The sequence below is a fragment of the Mytilus galloprovincialis genome, chromosome 9 (genome assembly GCF_965363235.1).
Source record: "Mytilus galloprovincialis chromosome 9, xbMytGall1.hap1.1, whole genome shotgun sequence".
NCBI lineage: Eukaryota > Metazoa > Mollusca > Bivalvia > Mytilida > Mytilidae > Mytilus > Mytilus galloprovincialis.
The window spans coordinates 49,200,452-49,227,348 of NC_134846.1; the positions used below are offsets into that span (position 1 = coordinate 49,200,452).

The following is a 26,897-nucleotide window of genomic DNA, read 5'->3' on the forward strand; positions in this document are numbered from 1 at the left end:
GCCTCATCATTTTGTCAGAAGCTTGTACATTGTGGATGTACTTGGGAATACGGTTCAATGCCAAAACATGCTACATCCTAAGCATCAGAAACAAAAGCAATAAAATCTGCAGTTTAAATGGACACATACTACAACAAGTCAAGCATAACCCGTACCTATGCCTACAAATTTCGGAAGACCTCAAATGGATCACCCACATATTAAACGTGGCAAAGAAAGTAAATTCAACACTAGGCTTTCAGAGAAGAAACTTGAAATACTGCCCACAAGATTGCAAAAAACAGCTTACATCTCGCTCGTTGATCAACGATGGAATGTGGAGCTATAGTATGGGACCCCAACATGGTAACAAACATAAATAAGCTAGAAAGGATACAGCGTCAAGCGGCAAGATTTATCACTATAAGTAACAAGTCAAGAGAGGACGGGTGTGCCTCCAATTTGCTTGCCAAACTGGAACTACAAGACCTCCAGACAATTGCAAGACGAACAAGCTAGAAATGGATATTTATGTACAAAGTGGTTTAGGGTCTGATTCCGGCTATTGAACCAGACGAATTTCTCCAAAAAGCACGTCCTAAGAGAAACATAACTGCAAAGAAGTTCGAAGAATACCACGCAACAAATATTGTGGAAAAGCAAGTAAAGAATCACTCTAAGTGTTTTGAAATTCCACTAAGCAAAACACCACAATACTCAAACTCATTCTTTGTAAAGACAGTGATCGCGTCGAATCAGCAAAACGACACTGTAGTGCGCACATCAAGCGTATAGAGCGTCAAATCTGCTCTTACTCCTCGTCAATAAATCGGCGGCGCTCTCTCAAACCGTTATATTAAAGCCAGAATTGGTATTGACAACGCATTCATACAGATACAGATACAGAGGATGTCGCGGTCGTTGTTAATGTGGAAAATGGGTCTCCCGTGCACCGTTTTGTTTACATGTGGTGGTGACTGTGAATAAACATGTATTTTCAGCCAAATAGTAATAATTTGAAAAATGTTTTAGTACTTCAGTAATTTTTATTTTGTTTTAGCCAATCTATAAAAAAAACTCTAAATCAAAGATATGTATTGAGGACTCATTTTTGAAATTTCCACCATATTGGTTTTTTTTAATACCGGAAGTGTGATTTAAAAATTTACATAAGAAAAAATTTAGTGGTTTTGAGGATAACTAGAAGCCAATAGTTTAAAGACAAGCAAAAAAAAAAAAAACAAACAAAAAACATTTTCTTTACATTTTGAAAAAAGTTGAATATTAAAATAGAAAATTGATATTTCTATGTCCGCCATTCTAAATTTTACCGGAAGTAAGGTTTTTAAAGAGATATGTCTTATACATTGTATCCACGAGAGGCACAAAAGAAAGGTCCTGCCCAGTGTAATGATGGTAGCAATACATTAAAACACATTTCAATTACCCTCCCTAAAAAAAGCTTATTCTAGTACTATATCCGCCATGTTTGATTTTACCGGAAGTAGGGTTTTTGAAGACATCTTATTTATATCATATATCCAAAAGTAGTACAAAACAAAGGTTGATACCAAATATTATGCTAGTAGCATGATAATTACACCTTTTCACATACCAGCCTTTGATATAGGGCTGATTTAAGAATGATGTCCGCCGTTTTGGATTTACCGGACGTGAGACATTTTTTTCAAATGCCTCCCTATCTGAAATGAAAGAGTAATAGTTGAGGAAGATCTATGATAAATTTCATGCTTGTAGCAGCTTGTGCACAATTCGTCTGAAATATGCTTGTAGCCGCCGGACTAAATATATCTGTGCATATTAACGTACTTTTTCCACGTAAGTAACGTTTTGATGCAGTTGAAACTATTTAACAGTATTTCAGACGGAATGATAGGCCGTTGTTGTTGTATCTGGGTCGAATTAGACGTTTCTCTATATGAATGTTCCTTTGAAATTCTTATAATTTGTACTACGTACATTTTTCGCGTTTGATATATAAATTGTTATATATTATGTCATATTTTTATCAGTTTTCTTAATTTTCAATGCGACAGAAAGCAGATGCGTAAACTAAAGACAATTTGAGGTTTAGCACAATCTTATACAAAACTGATGATGCTGATGAATTATACATATATAGACATTTAAGACGGACAGACATACACCACAATCATTCTAGTATATAAGCAGGCCCGTGTCAGAGCTTGTTTTGCTATATGTTATAACAAAATAAAACGACAAAAATGTTATTTATTCAAAATCATAAAATGCAAAAAATACATTTTGCAAATAAAACTGTTGACATAAAAATTCATATTCAAAATGTAAGACATTATTATACGAATTTACATCAACTACATTTATATCATTTGAATAAATGACAAAGAATAGCAAAGGTGGTGTGAACAATTTGTCACAAATCCACTAGTAGGTTGAAAAAGTGGACTACCTGTCCGAGTTAGGTATATCAAAAAGATAAATCAGTCCTTCTTTAGATTTGCCTAGGTATAAATATCCGTGACCTTAATATTTCTAGGTTAAAATTTCCATGATCTTCATTTCACTTGGAAAAATAGATTGAACAGAAAGAAATCATTAACATGTAAACAATGGAATCTTAAGTTTTTAAGTTTCAATATTTGTTAAACAGTTAGACATCAATCTTTCATCATTATTTTGTTAATATGGGTATTTTTCGATATAATTACACTGGACTTTCTTCCAAGGTAAATTTTACTACAGGACCGAATTTACTGCTTCACATACAACACAATTGTATAGCACTTGTTTCATATGAAAGACATTTAAATTTACATGCACATTAGTGTAATCCATATAACAAACATAAAAATTAAAGTTATCATCATATTTGAAAGAGTCAATAAATAGTACATATATGTATGCATATGTATATTGATTGAGACAAAGGAAAAATGTAAACGCTTTTTAATAACATAATTATACATGAATAAACCATATGAAAAATAAATAAAACAAACAGAATTGAAACGTGGAATGTGTCAAAGAGACAAAAACTTGGCCAAATACAGAAAACAACGCATGGCCAACAATTGGTCTTTAATACATTCCCGTACCCGGAGGCGGGAATCATCTTGTCCGAAATTCTATTATTTTTTCGTTGATGAACATTTTCAACGATAAAAATGAGTGTCATCCAACTACGTGAGTTTTATTCTTATTAGTGAAATACATTTACATCTAACCATCATAAACATTTTACTTTGATCTGTACATTCGATATCATTGTTCTCCTTGTTATAAGGTACAGACTTACAGATTTAGAAACATCAAATAAGATAAAAAGGTTCTACTAAACACCTTAAACATTTTCAAAAAGCCAACATTTTAAAAAAAATAACATTAAATAACATTAAATTATCACAAACGCAAAAATCCAAAATGCTCGTGAATAACCATTCAATGCAGAAGAAACACCATGGATATAAGGATAGGTGCCATGTACATGTATGTTAGAATTGTGACTTTGACAACACCATTGCCTGAAAAAAAAAATCAAATAAAATGTTCCTCAACGCCATTTGTTGACTGATTTGGTATTACTTAGATGAAGGAAATGCTGGACCTGACTTCATAGTATATACACTATTTTCTGTTTGATTGGCTAAATTTGCAAAAAAAACGAATTGTTTGAACTGGACAAGTGTACATACATAAAGGCAACAATATTATACCGCTGTTTAAATACTAATAACTTGAAAACACTCGATCAGGAAGACAGTTAAGTTAATTCAGACATTTTATTTGGTAGTTGTTAATAGCGACAATACACGTCCAATTACGGGAACATTATACTAACCTTGCCAGATAAAAGTATATGCTTGCATAATAGGTAAAATAAATAGCAGTTGTCAAATGTGTGCTTCTATAAAACTATAACTGTATTCACCTGATTATCTTTTTGTATTTTTATCGATGTTAAACATTTGATGACCTCCTTCTCTTTAAACTCACATGAAGCGTCCTCGAGGTTACAAATAAATTACAGAAATGACAAGATAAAGTTCCAAATGTAACAGCAATAACATTATTTTGCATCTAATGTAGCCAATTTATAACAATTTATTTTATTTTTCATCTTGCCCTTAGCATTACACATGCTCAAAAACATAATAAGGATACGACCAAATTCAAATAAAAATGTTGGATCTAATACTGTCAATTTATTATATTAGAACTTTAACTTACACATGGTAGGATCAATGGTTGGTGATGGAGTATATCCTATATCACACACACATGTGTTAGTATCAGTGGTGTCACAGGTAGCATGGATTACACATTGACCTGCAGCAGTACAAGTGATATTTGGCTTGATTCCTGCAATTATAAATAAATCAAAACATACTAGGTATACGTAAACGTGACATGAAACCCATTACAAAGACAAACATTTTGTCTTCGAGACTAGATAAGTGCCTAAATAGTTTGTAAAGCTGTTACACGAAAAGAGTCAACCTTGTTGATTTAAACAAATCAATATTAAAGATATCAAACATGTGTTGCAAAATGCAAAAAAAAACACACCACTAAATTAAATATGAATAAAACATTGACTTGAAAAGGAACAAATAAAAATGCCAGATATTTTTTCTTATCTGAAAAAAAAAAATAGTTTGTGTGTTTAGTCCTCAACAAATATCAACTACAAAATCAAGATATTAAATATACCTTTTTCCACAATTTCAATGGGATATATATGAGGTGTAATTACTCATTAAATTGTGGATTATTGCGTGACAGGACACAATTTTTAAAAATTTACAAATTGCAAATATATAGTTTTAGAATCACTCCTTTAATATTAACATATCTTTCAATTTATAAGAGTTTTGGAATACATGTATGTTGATGTATACAAAATTCTTTGTGTATTTTGTGCTCGTTTCAGTGTTCGTACATTTTAGATGGAGGTTCGAATTTTAATTGTCTTTATATTGAAGACAGGTAAATAATTCGCTGATATTGCATCTCTTTTTAAACTGCAGAATTCGGTATGAAAAACAGAATGAAATACACAAAAATAGGTATCGTTTATTTTTAGAACATATTATTGAAAAACATTTGAAAACAACACTTTTGCAGTTGGTGAAATGGAATATCATCTATTTCATTTTCAAGACTTGATTTTGAAAGTCGTGACTATCAAAGCATCAACTGATAAAATATTTGTTTTTCTCATCTCAGATATTCGATGAATTTTATGTCAAGATGACATATTTTTTACGAACCTCGATTCTGACGCATCTACTGACAAAGTATTATATCTCCACGAGTTGTATCTCAGATATGGACTCTACCGCAAACTTTAATCAGTCACTTATATGTGAAATGTAGGTCAAGATAAGCTTATATTTATCAGGACCCCTTGTTAAATCAAGACGCATCTATGAACAAGATTTTATGAACAGAATGTCATGTATTTTGACCTAAAGAAAATTATTGATCTATCATTTAAATATGACACACAAGAAATTAGATACAAAACATGCAGATTATAGTCTTACTGATTGTGCAAGCAGCTCCATCTACATAGTGGGTGGCTTTACATAGACATTTAGCAGTTCCATCAACTCTACATTCTGCGTCGGCCACAGCACATTGATCTAAAGCAGGATCCATTGAGTCGCAAGGGTCGTCCAAGGCGGCAACTTCTGTAATTTGTAAATGATAATACAAAATATAGGTACATACAGTTAAAACGAAGTTTAAACACAGTAAAGTTGTATATAAGTATAATTGTATTTCAAAGCAACAAACTAAAACCAATCTGATTACTGACAAATGAACATGAAATCTTTGATGAGTTTATTTATCCATATCCCTTGTGTATGAATAGTACTTAGACATTGTTAGATGAGTCATCAATCACATCCGAAGGAAAAGTCGTGTAATGCCACATTTCATTTCAAAATTTAATGAAAAATAAAACACAAAATGGCGCATTGGTTAAGAATAAAAAATTCATACTGGAGATACATCTGCTAAATGTAAACCCATATATTTATATTGCTTGCTACACAATTAATCGGTTAGGATATTTTGTAGAATTGATTTAATCAGTTTTAAAGGAATTTCTATTTATTTCACGCAATATCTAGAGATGTTTACCATACAAACGAAATAATTTAAGTTATTTGATAAAGTTATGAACATAGACAGAAACCACACTGTCAAAAAGGAATCTGCCTGGGTAAGGTATCCCAAAAACACAATTTTGATCATAGACTGGCGCTTTTTGGCTATTTGTTTCCAGAATTAATTTCATCTTCAAATATGTTGTAAAAATATTCATGAAATAAATTCTGCTAAAAAACCTCTAGTGGAAAGAAGAAGGATTGGTATCTGTGCCAGTGAAACAACTCTACATCCAAGTCAAATTTATAAAAGTAAACCATTATAGGTTAAAGTGTGGTTTCAGCACGAAGCCTTGGCTCACACCCAACAGCAAGCTATAAAGGGACCCAAACATTACTCGACTAAGTGTAAAACCATTCTAATGGGAAAACCAACGATCTAATCTATATATAATACTAGAAACGAGAAACGCTATGAACCACATCAATGGCCATGCTTTTCACAACCTAATTCATTAATAAGATTTAACTTTCACAAGAAAATACTATAACGCAGGTAGAATGAGCCACTGTATATCCATCGATAATTTTTTAGCGTCTGTAATTTTAAATATTTCTATTTGTCTTTTATTACAGACGAAATAAAACGTTTGTCCCGTGGACTATTTTATAAAAACTCACAGAAACCACAATATTTGTCGCAATGCAAAAAAAGTAGATTTTTCATCAATTATACCCGAATGGTGCTTTAAAAATTCTTACGTGCAGCACATACTCCGACATTATTTTCAAAATTACTGGTTTGGCATAGACATTTGAATCCACTTTGATCTCGACATTCTGCAAGAGTGTCTGCGCATTGGTCAGCCGGTTGGCCATCTGTGCACGCTGCATTTAGCACAATTTCTAAAATGAAAACATATCATTCTGTAAAACAAACTGGACAAAAATGCCTAATTCGTTGCTTTTAGATGTTTAGGACGTTGTTTTAAACTAGTATGAAGACAACAGTCACTAAAACACATACGGTCACAAGGAAAAGTCGTGATGAAACATGTTTGCGATCTCTGTATCTACACCTGATAAATAAAAGGTGTAATACGACCATTTATTTTTCCCAATTAGTCTTTGTTAAATTTGCACTTTTCAAAAAAATGTGCAGAAGTTATCTTTGTTTCAAATAAAAAAAAATACTTGGCATGAGTAAAGTTTTATCCTGTCCATTACTATAGAAAAACATTCACATAATATTTCATTGCATACAAGCAAATAACCATCACTGGGAATTAACCGATATAATAAATCCCCTTCTCTAAAAGAGGGAAGAAAGATACCAGAGGATCAGTGAAACTCATAAATCGAAATAAACTGACAACGCCTGGCTAAAATAAAAATTGACAAACAGACAAACAATAGAACACATGACACAACATAGAAAACTTAAAAATAAGCAACACGAACCCCACCAAAAACCTGTGTACAAGGTTTAGGAACCATGTAACCTCAAGTTTACAAAACATTCTATAGAAACCCCAAATAAAAAAATAAAAGTGATTTGAAATACCCAAGACATATGTTTATGAAATAGAAATGTTTTACTGCAATAAAATTTAGAATTAATTACCTACAACTGTCAAATGCAAGGGAATATATTTTTTCAACCTGTTTTGTATACAACCGGATGTGACGTACCATGATTTGGTGGAATTACACCATAAGGGTGTGTTCATAGTATACAGATAACGCGAAAAATATATGTCCTGTCTTCCAACCACCTATGAAAGATCATAAAAACTATGTGTAATTTTAACCGTCCTATACGGAAGTCTAGTCTATTACTTAAAAGTCTAACCGTTGACGGAAACAATATCCAGACGCTTTTTTTCCAAAATAACACAAACGGAATCATCATAAGCGAGGATGACAAATGCTACTATGCATGTTACTTATTCGACAAAAAGGCATGATGATTAATTTATTGTGGAAGGAAGAGAAGCGAAACACAAAATGAGGTCTTCTTGTTAAACAGTATAGTTATTGTGATCTTCAGATTTGAAAGTAAAATGTACATGGAATCAGGTTCAGTAGTAGAACTCTGACGGCCGTATTTTTACATCGCTTTCACAACTTAATTCAAGCTTAGATTTAAAAAAAAGTAGTATTTCTGTATACCGAAATACTCCCTATCGCATAAATAGTTACATGAATTGACATAAATGTAACATTTGTCAATCTATATCCATGTACAATTTTTTTAAGCAAATCGAATTTGCGTACAGGAAGAAAACAACAGTACTAAAATGTATTGTCCCAACCTAAATGATAACATTTTGTATAGTTAAATAAACGTTAAAATTACGTAAATGATATTAGATTTATTCTCCCATTTTTATCCAGTATTCTCCAAGGTTTAAAAGTTGAAATATATCACAAATGTTAATATTTGATATGAATTTAGCATTACGATCCACGTAAAAATTTTCATTCCTTTGATTGTTACAAAAACAAATTTCAACTTCACACTAGCATTGTCGTCAATTCAACTGAACAGTTTCAATATTCAAATTCGTGTCAACGGAGCATGTTTTATAAGGCACACAAAAAGTGTTTACCCCGTGGCAATTTTATAAACAACACAAAGGCCAAAATATTTCCATCCTTGCATGGAGTTTTGGATGTATCACAGGAAAATAATATATGCTCAAAAAAATATTGTTTGACAATCATATTACAATGATGCTTTAAAACTTATACTTTTAAAAGTTACATGCTCCGGTTGTATTTACAAAATGAGAAGACTTGTATTTGCATGTGGATACAGTGGCATCGCATTCTCTGCACACCGATCAGTCGGTTGTTTAGATGCATATGTCTGCGTTAAAGCAATTTCTAAAAAAATTAAAAACCAATTGTTCAGAGAACAATTGAAGGTCTTTCCACCAGTTAATATCTATTTTGATATTGAAATATAAAAAATCAGTCTAAAATGTCAGTTCATATGGCTTTATGATGTTTAGATATGAATTTAAAGCAAAGGTCAAAATTTAGAACGTCAAATTAACCTATGACCTTGACCTCAATTTCAAGGTCACAAACTGAGGATTTCAAATCAAAAGACCCTAGTCTCTTATATGTATGGTTAATAAGTTATATCACTTTAAACATAATTTAAGATATGATAGGGGCTAAAACTCCCGTTCATTGTTTACGCACCCTTTCAACTAAAATTATTTAGTTACAACATGTCGCAACTAACAATTTATACAAAATAATTTGTCGATATCTTATAAGGTTAATGAAAATGAGTGAAAATAAGACAAATTCAAAAATTAGAATATGACCTTGACTTTTGACCTTGACCTAATTTTCATTTTTTTGGACCAAGGACCTCAAATCAAAAGATCCTAGGTCTCTATCACTTATGGTGTTCCAGTTTAAAATACATTTCAAAATTTCAAATACAAAAAGGGAAATAACTCTCATATGGAGCGTTCATATTGCTTCGGTCGAAATTGAACAAATCATGCGAAGGATATAACGAGCAATTTTATAAAATAAATTTGTCGTAATCTTTTACGGTTGCGAAGGAGTTGTGAGCACAAGGAAAACAGTGTTTGGGGAGATAACTCCTACAAAGAAAAGTATTCGGTTACGTAGGGTAAATTTCAAAAGCGCATAAACTGTTCAATATCATATACCAAATATCTAACCGACATATTGCGAAACAAATGTTTATCGCAAGAACAAAATTTGGCGGAAAAAAAAAAATAATCAGAAGAAAAACAATAGGTCTTTCCACAGAAAAGTGGAAAGACCTAATAATATTTCATTTAGAAAGTGTTAAGAAACTTGAGCCTAACTAACTATTAAATTGATTCACAGATGTTAAAGTTTACAAAGTGGTATAAAGTTGTTCACATTGTAAAGACAACAAGCATTATTTACATACATATACAGATCGCCAAAAAAAAAGATATATATGTTTGGTGTTATGAATTGCCTTTAACATACACTAAAGATTGAATCCTATAAACCCGTCAAACAACTTTTTATAAAAGGCTATCTTTCACAAATATTCTGTTTCGATATATTTAAATCATCTTTTCACTGTCCTTTGTACAGAATCAAAAAAGCAAAAAAAATATAGGGGTCGATGTGCTTGTTTTCGAGATATTAGCCATTGGAATTTTGGCGGGAAAATGTTCTCTCTTGACTTTTCATAGCTTTATCATTGGCCAGTTAAAGTTCTCAAATGCTATTAAAAAATAAATTAATTTTATAAGACTTTTACAAATAAGTTATAATTATGCATGTAAAAGATTTATTAAAAGAAAAATGGGGGTTCATGGGGAAATTTTTTTAAGGCATTCAAATGGATAAGTCCAGAGGATTCTGAAAATCTGACAAAAATTCCAAAACATGACCAGCAGACATCCTTAAGTATTATATTTCCAAAAAGCCCCTACAAATTTTTGTGTTAAAACTGAGCCACCCAGAAACAGCTGAAATTAAATCAACGAAATATATAAAAAAGTGAGACTAGAACCGTGAAGATGTCCCTAAACATCCCATTGAAAAAGACTAAAAAAGTATGTGTATTGACAACCGACTAAATTGATAGCTATTATAATCAAAAGAAATACTCCAGCCATTATATCTCGTTGAAATATTTTTAAATAATATTAGAAGAAAAACGTATCAGACAAAATTATATTCTTAGTGAAATTCGAACGTTAATCGCGACCTTCATAAGCCGGCGCGATACCACTACACTACGTTGTCCCAATGCCTTATACCTGGTAATCATATGTATTTATAGGCATACTGTAAAGTCATGACAGATACGAAAAAAGAAATCTAGGACTAGGGCTAACTATCTCCCCATTTTGTATCCTATAAATGTGAGAATTATTAACTTGTTCTTTTCGGCGGTGGTCTTTTGCAGAGTCGTATGCAATTACAGACTCGACCCAAGATATCCTGTCCCGAATTTACACATTATTCCACAAAGAACCCAAAAAAGGAAAAATAATTTAAAAAATTATCAAAACTTTTTAGCTTTATTTTATGATGTGAATCAACCAAGGGGACAATTTCAAAACGACTGTTTATCGTGTATGACGGGTGCATATGTTTTCACTGTGTAAGGTGTTGATTTAAATTGATAAAACACATTCCGTACGCGTCTTGATATAAAGATTAAAAAAAAATCAATTTGAAAATGAATGATGGCAAAATCCTACAACTGAAAACCTTGATCACCTATCGAAGTATTCTTGCTCTAGTTGAGGGTGTCTTGCCGTAACAGCCATATGCGGATATTTTCAGCCCTTTCTCTGATTTCATCCGAAACTACTATTTTGACGCAAATTGTTGTTTTTTACGAAAGATTTTTTAATTTTTGAGCACCTCCGCCAACGTGAGCCAATAATTTCTTTTCATATTCGGAAAACCCTGTTTGTATGCCATCTTTATCACTAATTATTTATGTGGCTCACGTTGGCAGAGGCCTTTAAAAACGAAGGATTGCAGTCCACAAATAAACATGTTTCTATCTTTGTACGTTATCAACACACTTTAGCCAACCCAAAATCAGCTTTCTGCCATACAAGAAGACAAATTAGGCATGTGGTACTGATGAACAGATATATTAAGATATTTTATAATGCTCAGTTCATTTATAAGTCGAAAATGATTTTTTGACAAAATAGGGGGCCAAATACGGCCCTTAGTGTACCTTGTCCTTTGACTTACATCAAGTCATTGTACATGTGTCATAAGGCACGGCATAAGTCATCTGTGGCTAAACGTGAGCAAACGATTGGCGGAAATGCCGGAAAAAGCACTAGAAGCATAGTTAATCATGTAATGTTTATGCCACCGTACTTGTCAGACTTTTACAACGACGTTTTAACACCGGAACTGTAAATGATTAAGGTTTACTTAACTACCCGTCGTGATGACAGATTGCTTATTCATCATGCTTTAGCAAACCCATTTACTCCTGCTCCGCCGCTTAGACACCACTGGCCTCCAGGTGGTCGTGTCACTGTTCGAACATTGGTCCACCGAATCCTTAGAGGCAATCTTAGAGCACGTCGTATTATCAAGAGAACTGTCCTAACAGCCAGGCACCGTTTAATGAGGTCCTAATGGGCTAATGACCATCGACGCCGGAAAATGAAAAGCTGACAAAAAATGCATTGGTCAGATGAAAGTCAGTTTCTGTTACGACAAGTAGAAGCCAGTATACGAGTTTGGCGGAAAAATAACTGCCTTTGACCAAAACATCATTTGCCCAACGACTGCATTCGGTGCTGGTGGTATTACAATATGGGGCTGCTTCTCATAAAGTTGTAAACTGGTTGTTCATATACGGCAGGGTACATGTAACATGAACGGACAGACATACAGGGATTTAGTGCTTAGAAACATTGTAGTCTCTCATTTTGATGATCACCCACACTTGTGTCAAGAACCTTGTACATGAACGACAACGCAAGACCACCAGGGCAAGGATTGTAAACGAGTACAGCGAGCAAGCAGCCATTGCCACTAGTTTTTTTCCTTCCATGTCTCAAGACATAAACCTTATCGCAGAAATCCATCTTTGCAAAGTCTTGGCAATTGTTAAGGAATTATATAAAGTTCCGAAGGCTTGTAGAGAGAGTGAGACACTGTGTTGTGGACATGTACCAGAAGAGAGGTGGTTACCAATCCTATTGACTCAAATATTGACAGAAACTTTGCCGAACATACCACAGATTATTTGTATTGAAATTTATTGATATTGGATGATTAATTGTTGGAAAAAATTGAAATCACATTGAAACTTAAATTCCGTTTCTGATTTGTGTTATTTGCACTTTTTCTACGAATACAAAATTCAAATGCATAGAACCTGCATAAGTGACCAAACATTAGTTTATGATGTATTTATGGTATTATTCACCAGAATTACTACATGAATATTTCTTTTTTTTTTCGAGGAATAACTGACTTTTGAAAATAAAAAAAAATATTGATGCAACAATAATAAGTTGTGCTTGACTTTTGGCGGACTATATATATAATGATGTCAACAAATTTAGATATAATCTATACTATTAAACGAGAAGACCTCATTTTGGGTGTCGCTTCTCTTCCTTCCACAATAAATCAATCATCATGCCTCTGTGTCCTATAGATAACATGCATAGTCGCATTTGTCTTCCATTCTTATGATTAATCAGATTGAGTTATTTTGGGAGAAAAACGACAAAACAGGAGTCCGGATATGATTCCGTCATCGGACTGACTTTTAGTCATAGATAAGACTTCCGGTTTTAAAGATGCACAAATACAACCAATCGTATGATAGATAACAAAAATGAAAAATAAATAAGCCAATCAGAGCGTTCTCCATATCATGGTGTTTAAATCGCAAGAACAATTATTTTTCGCGTTTATCTACATGTAAACTACGATTATACTACTTTAATATGTAGAGACTCTCTGTATTCTGTCTACTGTTTTCTTTGAAATGTTTACTATTTAAGGGGTCATACCAGTTGTAAATATATTAAAATAAGTAAAACATTTGACACATGTCACTTGACAACCAATCGTATGATGGATAACAAAAATGGAAAAAAAAAATAAGCCATTCAGAGCGTTCTCAATATCATGGTGTTTAGATCGCAAGAATCACAACTATTATATCTCCTTAGAGAGGACAATTATTTTTAGCGTTTCATATCATGGTGTTTAGATCGCAAGAACCACAACTATTATACCTCCTTAGAGAAGACAATTATTTTTCGCGTTTATATACATTGTAGCTACATGTAAACTACGATTATACTACTTTAATATATAGAGACTGTCTGTATTCTGTCAAGGACTTTCTATGTTAGTATGTTAGTATGTTAGTATGTTAGTATAGAAAGTCGGCCCTGATTCTGTCTACTGTTTTCTTTGAAATTTTTACTATTTAAGGGGTCATACCACTTGCATATATATTAAAATAAGTAAAACATGCTCAACTTCATCTAAAACTACCTCGACCAAAAACTTTAACCTGAAGCGGGACAGACACGGACGGGCGAACGAACGAACGGATGTACAGACTAGAAAACATAATGCCCATAAATGGGGCATAACAATTTATTGTTGAAAGGGAAAATAGTGATTTGGCAAAAATGAAAGTAAGGTAGAGATTAGAAGTAGGCAGGACCTTTTTCGGGCCGTCGGGATCGGCTGTTTTTAAGCTCGGGATTTGGGGATTGATCCTTACGGGATCCGGGAATATATTTTTCTATTTTGGGATTTCGGGATATGCATTTCTTTAAATTCTGCACCTGGTTTTAAGCCCCGGATTTCGGGATCAGGACCCGTCCGACCACCCCTCAAATTAGCCTTAGTCATTTATACATGATTCATATCCTACCATTGGCATGTTAATAAGGCTCTCAAAAGAAAACGAAAACACAGATGGATTGTCCTAGAAGTATATTAATTTTTATTAAAATAATAATGGTCTATCATATATAAGCAGTTACATTTATTTCATGATCGAAACGGTGCAAATTGTTAATTTGATTTGACCTTTACCAAAAGAAGCATTGTAGCAAAGGAGAATAATTGTGGTCTGAGGCCAGACACACGAAAATAATTGAATTTAACAGAAAGGAAACAAATATCGGACTTTGGAAAAAGGGAGAGGGCTTTTGATACCTTTTATGAAATTCTCCATACATAATATCTTTTACAAAAAATCATCCTACAACAGTCTACAAGCTGTATATGCCCGCGATTTCGCGGGTGTGTTCTAGTAAATTGTTTATTTCTAGTGAAAATTACAATAGACGTCCTCGTCTTTTTCTTTAGAGCAATTAAATGTTCATTTGTTATCATCAAGAATCCTTTTAAGATTTGTTGTCATCTAATATCTGTAAGTTTTAATGCAAATTGTTAATGTATTACAAGTTGCTTAAATTAAAAGAGAAAAGGAGAAGATAAGGGACACATGTCAATAAGACTTATAGCTAACAATATAAACATATCTTACTTGTTGCACATTCTGAACCACCTTTTCGGAATGAATCGGCAGTACATTTACAGGTGGTATCACATACTATATTAACTGTTTCTGTACAATCTCCGGAATCGGTACCATCACCTGCACAATTGCCACCGAAAGCTACTCCTTGAAAATATCAAATAGCATTTTAGTTTATACACTGTGGTTGTTATTTCAATTTGATCCAAATTATATCTATAACAGTAAACAGCAATTATTTAAACACGCTATTTATTCAATCAACATCGATTGTACATGACTTTAAATGTAAATTTCTATTCCAAACCTATAAAAAGTAAAATCACAAAAATACTTAACTCCGAGGAAAATTCTAAACTGAGCATAATCGAAAAATAATGTATTTTCATATTTTCGATTTTGAACACCGGAATCTATAATGATCTTTAATTTTTCAACAGGTTATCTACTCTGTGGTAAAACAACTGGTACTCGTTCAGGTAAGAGCAACATGTTTAAGAAACAATAAATCTCTCAGTCGATATAACGTTTGGAGAAAGTAAACTATGTTTTCTATACACGAAAAAAATAATCGTAAAACAATAATTTTTCCCCCATATTGCAACAGTTATATTTTTTACTTTACTATTTTACGTTTCTCCTACCTGCAAGAGTATCATGATGTCGTATCAGAAAGAAGGTAACTGATCAAAAATTATACAACCCAGAGTCAGAAGTTGTTAATATGAAAATGGTCTTTTATAATTCAATGATACAATAACTTAAGAGACGCAAGTGCTGAAGTACGATTTCAATATTTGCAGTTTACTCTTTTACAATAATTTCTAGATGATGAAATTGTCCGTTGTTCATACAGAAAATATTAAAAGGGTGTCATTTTTTCATTCAATATAAAACCCTAGCTCTCATCTTTCAAGAAAAAGATGCTTCTGTAATAATCGAAAAAAATATTAACTCAATATCAATAATAACTAAATAACAAAATTATCTGTTTTAATCTACACAATTGTAGCAGCCTCGTGAATATAATTTTTAAAAGTCATTTATTGATAGTATTTAAATTATTCTTATTTTTGTTTCAGTCATGCACTTCTTCACTTAATGAATAATCAAATATAGAATCACAATCATTTTTGTTTTGGGAAAGGTGAAATCGCTATCAAATAAATAAAAAAGGATATTGCTGATATGCATTTAGATTTCTCTTATTTCATTCATGATAAATAATTAAATAATCTTATGCTTTAAATGATATACATAGAACAACACTAACGCTTGATTTAAGTTAAAAACCGGGAACCCCTATTAGCCCCTGAATACACCCAGAAAGACTCACGTACAGAACGGAAAATAGTTTTAACCACAATACATACAATGTATCAGAATTTGATACGAGAAATACGATGGGATAATGAACAGATATATCATGTTGAGGAGGGGTATTTGCGAAAATACCTGTCGAGAGAATATTAAATTTCGCGAGCCATAAGGCGAGGGAAATTCATTCTCAAGACTGTTTTTTTTCGCAAATACCCCTCAAGAACATGGGGAGGGTTGGGATCCCGCTAGCATGTTTAACCCCGCCACATTATTTATGAAAGTGCCTATCCCAAGTCAGGAGCCTGTTATTCAGTGGTTGTCGGTTGTTTATGTGTGACATATTTGTTTTTCGTTCATTCTTTTATATAAATAAGACCGTTAGTTTTCTCGTTTGAATTGTTTTACATTGTCATATCGGGATCATTTATAGCTGACTATGCGGTATGAGCTTTGATCATTGTTGAAGGCCGTGCGGTGACCTATAGTTGTTAATGTCTGTGTCATTTTGGTCTCTTGTGGACAGTTGTCTCATTGGCAATCATACCACATCTTCTTTTTTTATCTATATCTGTTTAATTTCACCGAATGTTAATGTACAAAACGCATTGATGATCGTGACATTACAAGCATCCAGTCGGATAGAATATTTTTTGGCAAATACCACGGCAGAGAGGGTAAAAAAGGCATATCCTTTTTGCATATACCCCGGCGCTGTTTAGAAATGAACGATATTCATTTGATGAAAGTAAATTGGTGAAAAATACACTGGCTATAAACCAATCAAAACCCAGGATTCTTATGTTTAGAATACGAACAGAAAGTCTTTAAACTTCGTTTTGGAGACTGATTTAAAAAAAAAAGTTGCTTACGATAAAAGCAAAGTTGGTTACAATGGAACCTTGATTATATTTAAATAAGTAAAGTTCAAGGTAAATTTTTGGATTTAAAAAACATACACAAAACAAACAAGATTATAGAGTTAAAGGAATTCAGTTTCACAATTTCTCTTGCTGAAATCGAGATATTTCGATTTCTTTACTCACGAGCATCAACTAGGAAACAGTATGTTTTACACTGACTAAAGCTGTATAAATAATATAATATAATAACAAACCTTCAACACCTACTGCAGAATAAATAACAAACACCATACAGATACCAACAAACCGAGCTAAGAGGTCCTTTACAAAGAAAAAGAAAATCTTAAAATGTATATTGATTTATACATAATAAACATGAAAAATAACACTTTACATATATACTAATAGACTGAATTACAATACAAGTATTTCAAAGCAACAATACAGATGAATTATAAAGTTCAGGATACACATGTTTCACATAGCGGTAGGAACGAAGGGCGAAAGATACCAAAGGGACAGACAAACTCTTAGATCGATAATAACTGACAACGTCATGGCTAAATACGAAAAAGACAAACAGACAAATAATACACAACATACTAGACACAACATAAAAAACTTCAGGCTAAGCAACAGGAATACCACCAAAAACTGGGGTGATCTCGGGTGCTCCAGCAGGGTAAGCAAATCCTGCTCAACATGTGGCACTCGTCGTGTTGCTTATGTTATTACATTCCGGTAAATTGTCTAATTCGGCAGGTCACATTCGTGAAAGGGGGAGGGGATAGTAGTTACGCTATACGAAACATATCCGATATTATCTGTGAAACGATTACTCCATAACGGTCAACCAACTCGTGATGGCGTCTATAAAATTTACGGAAGAATGATTTCAACTTCATCACTTTGAACTCTTTGTTTAATTTCTCTTTTGTCAAAATATGTGGTAAAGGAATAATTTTGATGTAATGCCTGATTAAACATTGAAAAAAAAAATTTCTTTCATCAAAAGAGTTACAACACTGACTTTGGTCTCTAAAAACACCACATAGGAGCTTCTTTGTGCACAACATAGTGCAAAGGACCACAAAGGAGTATGATAAGTGCACAAAGGACCAGAAATTGATAATGAAACGGGGTGGGGTGGGGGGAGGAGGGATTTATTACGAAAAAAATATACATTGAAAAGTATTGAGAAAACATGAACATATAAATCAGGACTGGACATTAAATCGGGGAAAAAAATAAGCTAACACTGTTTGTCAAGAAATCAATTTCACAATTAATAAGTGTTGTATACTGAGGAAGTGTGATTGCGCTTGGGGTGAACCCTGCGTTAAATATTTTTTACAGTTAATTATCATTTTATCATTTCAAAAAATTTACGAAATGTAGCCTATTGGATATAACGCCATTTGCAAAATGAGCGGTGGCGATCTTGAAAAAATGGGATTTTTTTATGGCCAGCAGCTGATTTTTTTTAATTATCGTATAGTCAACCTTTATACCAAATTTCATGCTTGTATCACGATTTGCACAAATATTTCCATAATATCTCCCACTAACAGCGATCAAAAACCGTATTTCATCAAGGATGTACTTAGGTGAAGGTTTGTGAAATAAAAAAAAATATCAAGAATTTAAAATTGATTCTATATGTCAGAAGAGAATTAAAGAATTATATTTATTGTATAGCAATATAATATTTTCCACAGAATGTAACCAAAAGTTAGCGTGCAATAAATTCTATTATTCCATATTAATAAAACTTTAGTAGGTTTTTCTATATGAATGGGATTTTGAATAAATAAGCATATTCACCTGTGGAAAAGGGATATTCACCGCGCATAACGTCGCGTGCTTTTACCTGCACTATTTTGGTAAAAAAACGATTGATGTACAATTGGTTTTGGTTAATAATTGCCATTACATACATTTCTCTCGGAATATGGAATAAAACAATTACTGTCTTTTGTTTCGGTAAATATGTGGTTTAATTGACTTTTGAAAAACTGATATTCACTTCGGCCGTTGGCCTCAGTGAATATCAGTTTTTCAAAAGTCAATAAAACTACACATTTACCTCATCAAAAGACAGTAATTGTATAATATTGCACTAGTGCAATAAATCTTTAAAATTCATGACGTCATTAACGACAAAATCTTAGTTTAAACCAATTTTTACTTTCAAATATTATATTGCTATACAATAAAAGGGTTATTGTATGAATATTGGGGAATATTGTCCCTCGTAGAACATATATTGCACTCGCAAGCTCGTGCAATATAAAATTCTACTCGGGACAATATTCCCCAATATTCATGCAATAACCCTATAGTATTAATATACTTTTTTGAAAAAATCTTCAGATACATGCAAAATATACAAGTTTTCTAAATATAGATCTTACCAGCGGCGATCAAAGACTCGTCCATTGAACATGATGAAGTTAACAAAATAGAAATATAAACTTACTGAAAATCTTATAAGAAATAAAATAAGAGAGTTCTTCACTGAAACCTTAAAAGCTATAAAAATTCATCATGATTCACTCTCAATACAATACCTGTATTAGCGTAGATAATTCCAGTAAGCGGTATTTATTTCTTTTCGTTTGATCAATAGTTAACCATTTGTAAAATATCTACTTGCTTTTGCCAGTATTTCTTTTCAATTGTTTAAAAAGTCTATTTTTTTTTTATTTTATGTGACTGTTAAAATTTTCGAAATGATATATGATTTTGTCAATTTATATAATCATTTACGTGTGAGTTTTGTTAAGACATAAATAGTAGAAAATAAATTTCTGAAACTATTTGTTCAAATAATTAATTTCATTTCAATATCCAATTATTCTTTCAAATTTTCATTATCCATTAATCAGGCTAATAAAATTCAAATAAAAGGTAAAGGTTGACCTGTCATACATGTATAAGAAGTATTATACCTATCTAACAATGTGTGTGTGGTGTTTGTCCATCTGTTTTTCGTGTCAAACGTTCAATATAATTATATTCTCAATAGTTATCAAAGATACCAGGATTACGCCAGACGCGCGTTTTGTCTACATAAAATTCATCAGTGACGCTCAGATCAAAAAAAATATAAACCCAAACAAGTACAAAGTTGAAGATCATTGAGGAACCGAAATTCCCAAATGTTTTGCCAAATACGTAATTTATTCCTGGGATAAGAAAATCCTTAGTTTTTCGAAAAAATCAACGTTTTGTACCCAAGCTGTTAGGAGAGTTTGTCACCAAATACCGAAAATTGCATAAAAATATAATAACCTGCTAGGATAGTGTACCCTTCTTTTCATAACGTCAAATTTATTCCAATTATAAAGATATCCAATAGAGATATTATTGTTATTGTATGCTCTGAATTTTCATTTAGAACTTAACATCATATGAAATATCTTAATGATAAGTTAGGAAGTCATGTTCAGTCTTTTAGTAAGTTTTAAGATAAATGAACTGCGGCTGACAAATTGGCTTGAAATCAAGTCAGTACAGTTTAGATGCTATTCAGAAAATTCAGTATGTTGTTGATGTGCACAAAGTCATGTAGCTTACAACACACATTTTTTGCTGTTTTAACGTAACCGAAAGACTGCAATGTCTTCAAAATTATGATTCTGATTTTTAAGAGCTATTCGTATTAAGACGACAGTTTAAGATCCAAATTGAATAAATAGCGCAAGTCCTACATTTTCATTTTCCACGTATGATGCTTAATGTATATGCAGTTAAAATTGTGAATGGATATAGGGAATGTGTCAAAGAAACAACACAACTTGAACAAATAGCAGACAGACAACAGCCGTAGGCCACCAATAGGTCAATGCAGCGAGAAACTCCCGCACCCGGAGGCGTGCTTTAGTTGGCCCTTAAACAAAAATGTATTCTATTTCAGTGATAATGGACGTCATACTAAAATCTAGAAATATACACAAGAAACTAAAATGAAAAAAAAAACATACAAGACTAACAAAGGTCAGAGGCCACTGACTTGGGACAGGCGCAAAATGCGGTGAGGTTAAACAGGTTTTTTTGTGATCTCAACCCTCCATTTCTACCTCTAGCCAATATATAAAATCAAACACACAACAATACGCACAGTACAACTCAGTTCATAAGAAATCGATCCGAACCCGAAGTCAAAATAGGTAAAACAAGAAACTAATCAAAATGACAATGATACATCAATTAACAAAGGACTACTAGCAGTTACTGGCATGTCATATGAGTATCAAGTACAATCCCTCTCGTTAGGGGTTTATGATTATACCATCATAAAATATATGAGAAAAACATAACCCGTTTCAGGCCAACAACTGGCTTTAAAATAAATGTGTTTATTTCTGATGCAAAAACCCAATAAGTGAATAAATATTAAAGCCAAAATATGCAATATTTAATGACCTGACAACAGTATAAATATTTGTATTAAATCTATGTGTGCAGCAAATAACAATTTTTCAAAGCGATAATCCACTTGAATAATTGCTTCCCATAAAGTAAGTACGTTTGTATGATCTTTCGGGCCCTTTTATAGCTGACTATGCGGTATGGGTTTTGCTAATTGTTGAAGGCCGTGCGGTGCCCTATATGTTATTAATTTCTGTGTAATGGTGGTCTCTTGTGGAAAGTTGTCTCATTGGCAATCATACCACATTTTCTTTTTATATGTTGAGAATTATGTGGTTCATTAAAGAACAATTAGTACCTTATACAAACCATTTTTATTTTAATTATTTGGATCGTTTGCAACTAAGCCTTTCAAAAAATCATTCAGCATATTAACAAATAAAATCATCCTGTTTCTAGAAATTTCGACAGTTGAAGCATCACACATTTTAAAATAATTATCCATTTCGTCCACGACTTGATTGTAGTTCATCTTTAAATGTGTTGTGCTCCCTCCTTCAACTCTTTTTATTTAAAAATTATTTCTTTGCTGGTATCTCTAGTTATATCCCACTGTCAGAAATCAGAAATTTCTCTTTTTATATGGTGAGACTAAATATTGGTTGCTACATAGGTAACGAACTGGCAAGATTAATATTATTTATAATGCTAAAAATATTTACATAAGGCACGTCTACAAGTAGTTTTAAATAATTAACATGTGTTTGAGCTTTTGATTTTGCCGTTTGATTTGGGACTTTCCGTTTTAAATTTTTCTCGGAGTTCATTATTTTTGTGATTTTATTTTATACATTAGAATGTTAACAAATATCCATAATAGAAATGATTTATTAGGCCCGATCCTATGTTTAAGTATCATCATTCGTGGACAACTTATATCTGTCACTTATATCAATGCTAATTAGAGGCGCCCGGTTTGATATACGGGATGTATAAATACTCATTTATAACAGCATGTAATTTTTCTACTATAGTTATTACTGTATTAACCCATAGTTGAATACGTACGCTGTTATCGCAGTCTTTTTAACTGATATAAAGACGTAGGGTTTTTTGAGTTTTGAAAATTTAGTGATGATTTATTCATCACAGACGAGACATTGAAATCCTTTATAAATTTGCAATGTATCTGCGAACGCATTAGCCTTCTTTACTCTCAATCATCGGTACTATTTGCTCGTTAAGAAAATGTATCCCGTTATAACTAAATTACAAATAATAAATTGTAATTTCAAGATGAAAATTTTATATGGCAGCTAGTTATCTTTTACATTCACAACATTACTCCCGTCGATAAATTTTACTGTAAATCATATCCAAATGTATTTTTTAAAGTCAAATTATAAACGAAGACGCGCCTCTCTGAAAAATTATTTCTTCTTGTCCATAAATCATCGGGAAAAATCAATCATTCACTAGAGTTAGATATAATTAAATATTGCAAGAGTGATCGGTAGTTATTCATCATGGAATGTTTTAGAATCACCGCTAAGAACAAATATATTCGATAATGATAGATATAAAACCTGTGACTATTTACTATGAGGGTATTCAAATTTACGACTCGAAACGCCTTTCAAAAGATAGTGAAATTGTCAGCACACTTATCAGAGTTTAGACATTTTTCCTTTGATAGAGACTTTGTCCTTGTCCCTCTTGTAAATGTATAACGACGTCTATGTAGTGATGAATTCCTTTACCGGAATCCAAAATTTTACGATATATAATAGCTTGAAAATTAAGGACCTTCTTAACAACAACATATTTGTAATTCATTTTCAAATCATATTTTTTTTTTTAATACATGGACAAATAATTAGAATATACTTAAAATTTATAATATATCTGCTAATGTTTATCAGTTTTTCCCAATTTATCATTTGTAATATGGGGCCGTGTCAATGAAGCTGTCCTAGGACTAGGACATGTCTTAGGATGGTCCTAGGACACGTCTTAGTCCTAAGTCAGGTTAACGAAAGTATCCTAAAATAAGATATGTCCTAAATTTGGTCCTAAAGTTATGATATGCAAATAGGTGTCTTAGGATAGTCCTAAAGGTTACAATGTCCTAAAACGAAATAAAAACAAACTCAATACTGAAAATACTATAATACAATATTAAACTATCATACTGTTATTAGAACTGAATTAATAAATCAAAATATTTTCAATATTTTTTAAAGATTCAATTGTATTACATTAAATTATTTCGTGCTGTTTATTTTGAAGCCTACAAAATACTATCATTATAAGCAACATTTTTGCGACTAACCAAAACGATGCAATATTAATTTAAATATGGGAAAAAGTTGACTTTTAATTTAACTAATCCTAATTAGATACATGTAATGAAAACGATTGGACCTAAGTACAAAACTAGTTTATGTACTAAAATTGCAGCACGAATATCGCATTTTACAAAGTTTTGTGACTATTTACTTAGGTTTTCGTATTAAATTCATTTATATCTTTTATCATATTTAATAACGTATTTATTAAGTATTACGTTAAAACTTTAACTTTCATTTTGCATTAACTGTTTCCATATAAGAGTAGATACTAAAATACCATTAAATCAATGACATACAAATCTCTACATATTTTTTCAATTAAATAAATGTGTTAGGATGGTCCTAGGTCCATCGTCGTTAGGACTGTCCTAAGACAGCTTTGTTTTACATCCTAAGACATGTCTCGGACACGTCCTAAGACCATCCTAAATAATGTCCTAAGACCATCCTAAATAATGTCCTAAGACATATCTTAGGACATATCCTAGGATACTTTCATTGACACGGCCCCAGGACTTTAAACGAATTGATTTCAACAGCTCTTGTCATAAAAATAATAAATACGAATACCTCCGTATTTGGTTTACTTGACGTATTAATTTTCTTAAGAATATTCATATGTAAAACTAATTGAAAAACAATGTGGTGGAGGGGGAGCAGTTCGTTATATACATTTTGCGTTAAAATTGCTACCACGGTGCAATACACAATAAAAAGAGAGTTCTAGATCGATGAACAAATGATTCTTTTACACAGCTAGAAGCTAAAAATAAACTTATGATAAAGTTTCTTGTCCACAAAGTATAATAATAATAAATGTCGGCAAACATGAAGTGATTGACTGGGTGAAAAACAGTAACACGGTTCACTCAATATTATAAAGTTCCTCGCCAAACAAAAAACAATTTGTTAACACATATCAAACTGCGTGAGAGATACATTTCTTGTCTAATGGGTTTATATATAAGTTAACAGAAGTGACCGACATGACTTAACTGACCGTCTGGAGCGAACGACGGTACGACTGAACAGAATTATGTTTAGGACTGAATATCATACTATTTCGTTCAATATAGTTTGAGAAAAATGAAATTGTTTGACGCAGGGACAAACGGACGAAAATTTGGTTTGCAGTATATATCCTGCACTGCTTGATAGGGTCAAGTAATTTATAAACACATATGGTAGCATTAAGTTCTAAATGTTTGCACACATAAACATGTTTTAAAGAAAAGAAATAGGAACCGAGTTAACAGCACCTTATGTGCATTTCTACAAAAATATCTTTAGTGATACTAGCGGCAACAAATACTTAAAAACACAATATTTCAAAAACTGTTAGTAGAAGCTTAAAATATAGAAAGATCGACGTTTATATCAAACCAAAGTGTAATTGATCTTGAGAGCAGTATGTTATATAGGATTACACATTTGAAAAAAATCTATATACCTTTTGACATGAAATTTTACAATGGTTTATTTTCCTATATAAAGAAATTTGCAAAACCATGAAAACAACACATAAACAGTTGCATGTGTCAGAAGTGGATTTTTCAACAAACCTTTATAATTAATGCTCAAAGTTGAATTTTTGAAAGCCATGGTTATATAGAACTTTGACCGTTGAAGAGCCATGTATATGAGCAACAAGAACATTAAAAGGATAGTCAAATGCATTCAATTTTGCCTGAGGTAGTTTAAATTTCTAAATGTATAACAATACATTACATTGCACTTACCATAGTTGAGAAAGACCAACAAACTCAAAATGTGAACTGCTTATATCAAATTTTGTTTTTATATGATAACGTCATCCCAACTGTTACCAGGTATAAAACAATATCATCAGGTGACATTGCATTATTGGTACATTTCTCTCTATATAGTAATCAAAAGAAAATGACTTCATAAATTTCGTGCGTTCGACGCAATTGTCTGGATTTATCTTCATTTAGACATCCCAATGGGGTATAAATACCTGTATTCGTGAAGAGCTAAGTAACTAAAAGGGACATAAACAAGTAGTAAAATCCACTTAGGTCATTTTTATTAGAAATTAGATAAATTTCATGTATTTAATATTGACATATTAACAACTTCCGGCTCATGATTAGCTATCCTTATAGTTATAGTGTTAAATTAGTGAAATTCAATTTTTTTCCGGTTGTATGGGTCAATATCATGCAAAAAATTGCGCTCGCAAATTACCAATTAAAAAGAGTATGCTACATGCAAATGATACAGGTAGATCTTTTGATGATATATTAAAAAGAAAACTTTATTAAATTTAGAAAATTTAGAGCTTGAGTTTCCTATCATGATTTTCCTTGATAGACGGAAATAAAGAGTTATAGTGTTAAAGATATCTATTTGAAAACTTTACGGACGCCATGACGTATCATTGGTCATTTCATATGAAATTATTGTCAAATAACTGTCAACGAACTTAATATGATCGCGCCCGTAACACATTCGAATGGATGACTTTTGACGATACTCAACTCTATGTTATTTCTGTTTTATCCAATGCGTATTATTGTTTTTAAGTATATGTATTCATTAGTAAGCGTTTGTTACAAGGTTCGATTTAATTTCATTTTACCGGTTCAAAAAAAAATAAGATTTTCAGATTTTGCGTGATACATGTATTACTTCCAGTTTTACGACAGCTGGATTTTTATTCAAAACTGTGCTCGATTTATTTTATTTTCTATAATCAGCAAAGACCCATCGAAACAACATCTGATTCAACAATTTGATAATACTTTTAGATATTTGGATGATAAATTGGCTCTCAATAATGACGACTTCAGTATGTACACTAAAGAAATTTATCCTGTTGAACTACCTTTAA

At 32.1% G+C, this 26,897-nt stretch overlaps 1 protein-coding gene across 1 annotated transcript; it reads right to left on the reverse strand.

The window, feature by feature from the left end:
- Nucleotides 1-2,215: 2,215 nt before the first annotated feature.
- Nucleotides 2,216-25,859, reverse strand: LOC143045195 (uncharacterized). Its single transcript, XM_076217538.1, has 7 exons — nucleotides 25,783-25,859; nucleotides 17,573-17,639; nucleotides 15,148-15,285; nucleotides 6,861-7,004; nucleotides 5,529-5,675; nucleotides 4,210-4,341; nucleotides 2,216-3,503 (listed from the first exon to the last, which is right to left on the reverse strand). The coding sequence occupies exons 1-7, from the start codon at nucleotides 25,783-25,785 to the stop codon at nucleotides 3,421-3,423; spliced, it is 714 nt and encodes a 237-aa protein (XP_076073653.1). The 5' UTR covers nucleotides 25,786-25,859; the 3' UTR covers nucleotides 2,216-3,420.
- Nucleotides 25,860-26,897: the final 1,038 nt, after the last annotated feature.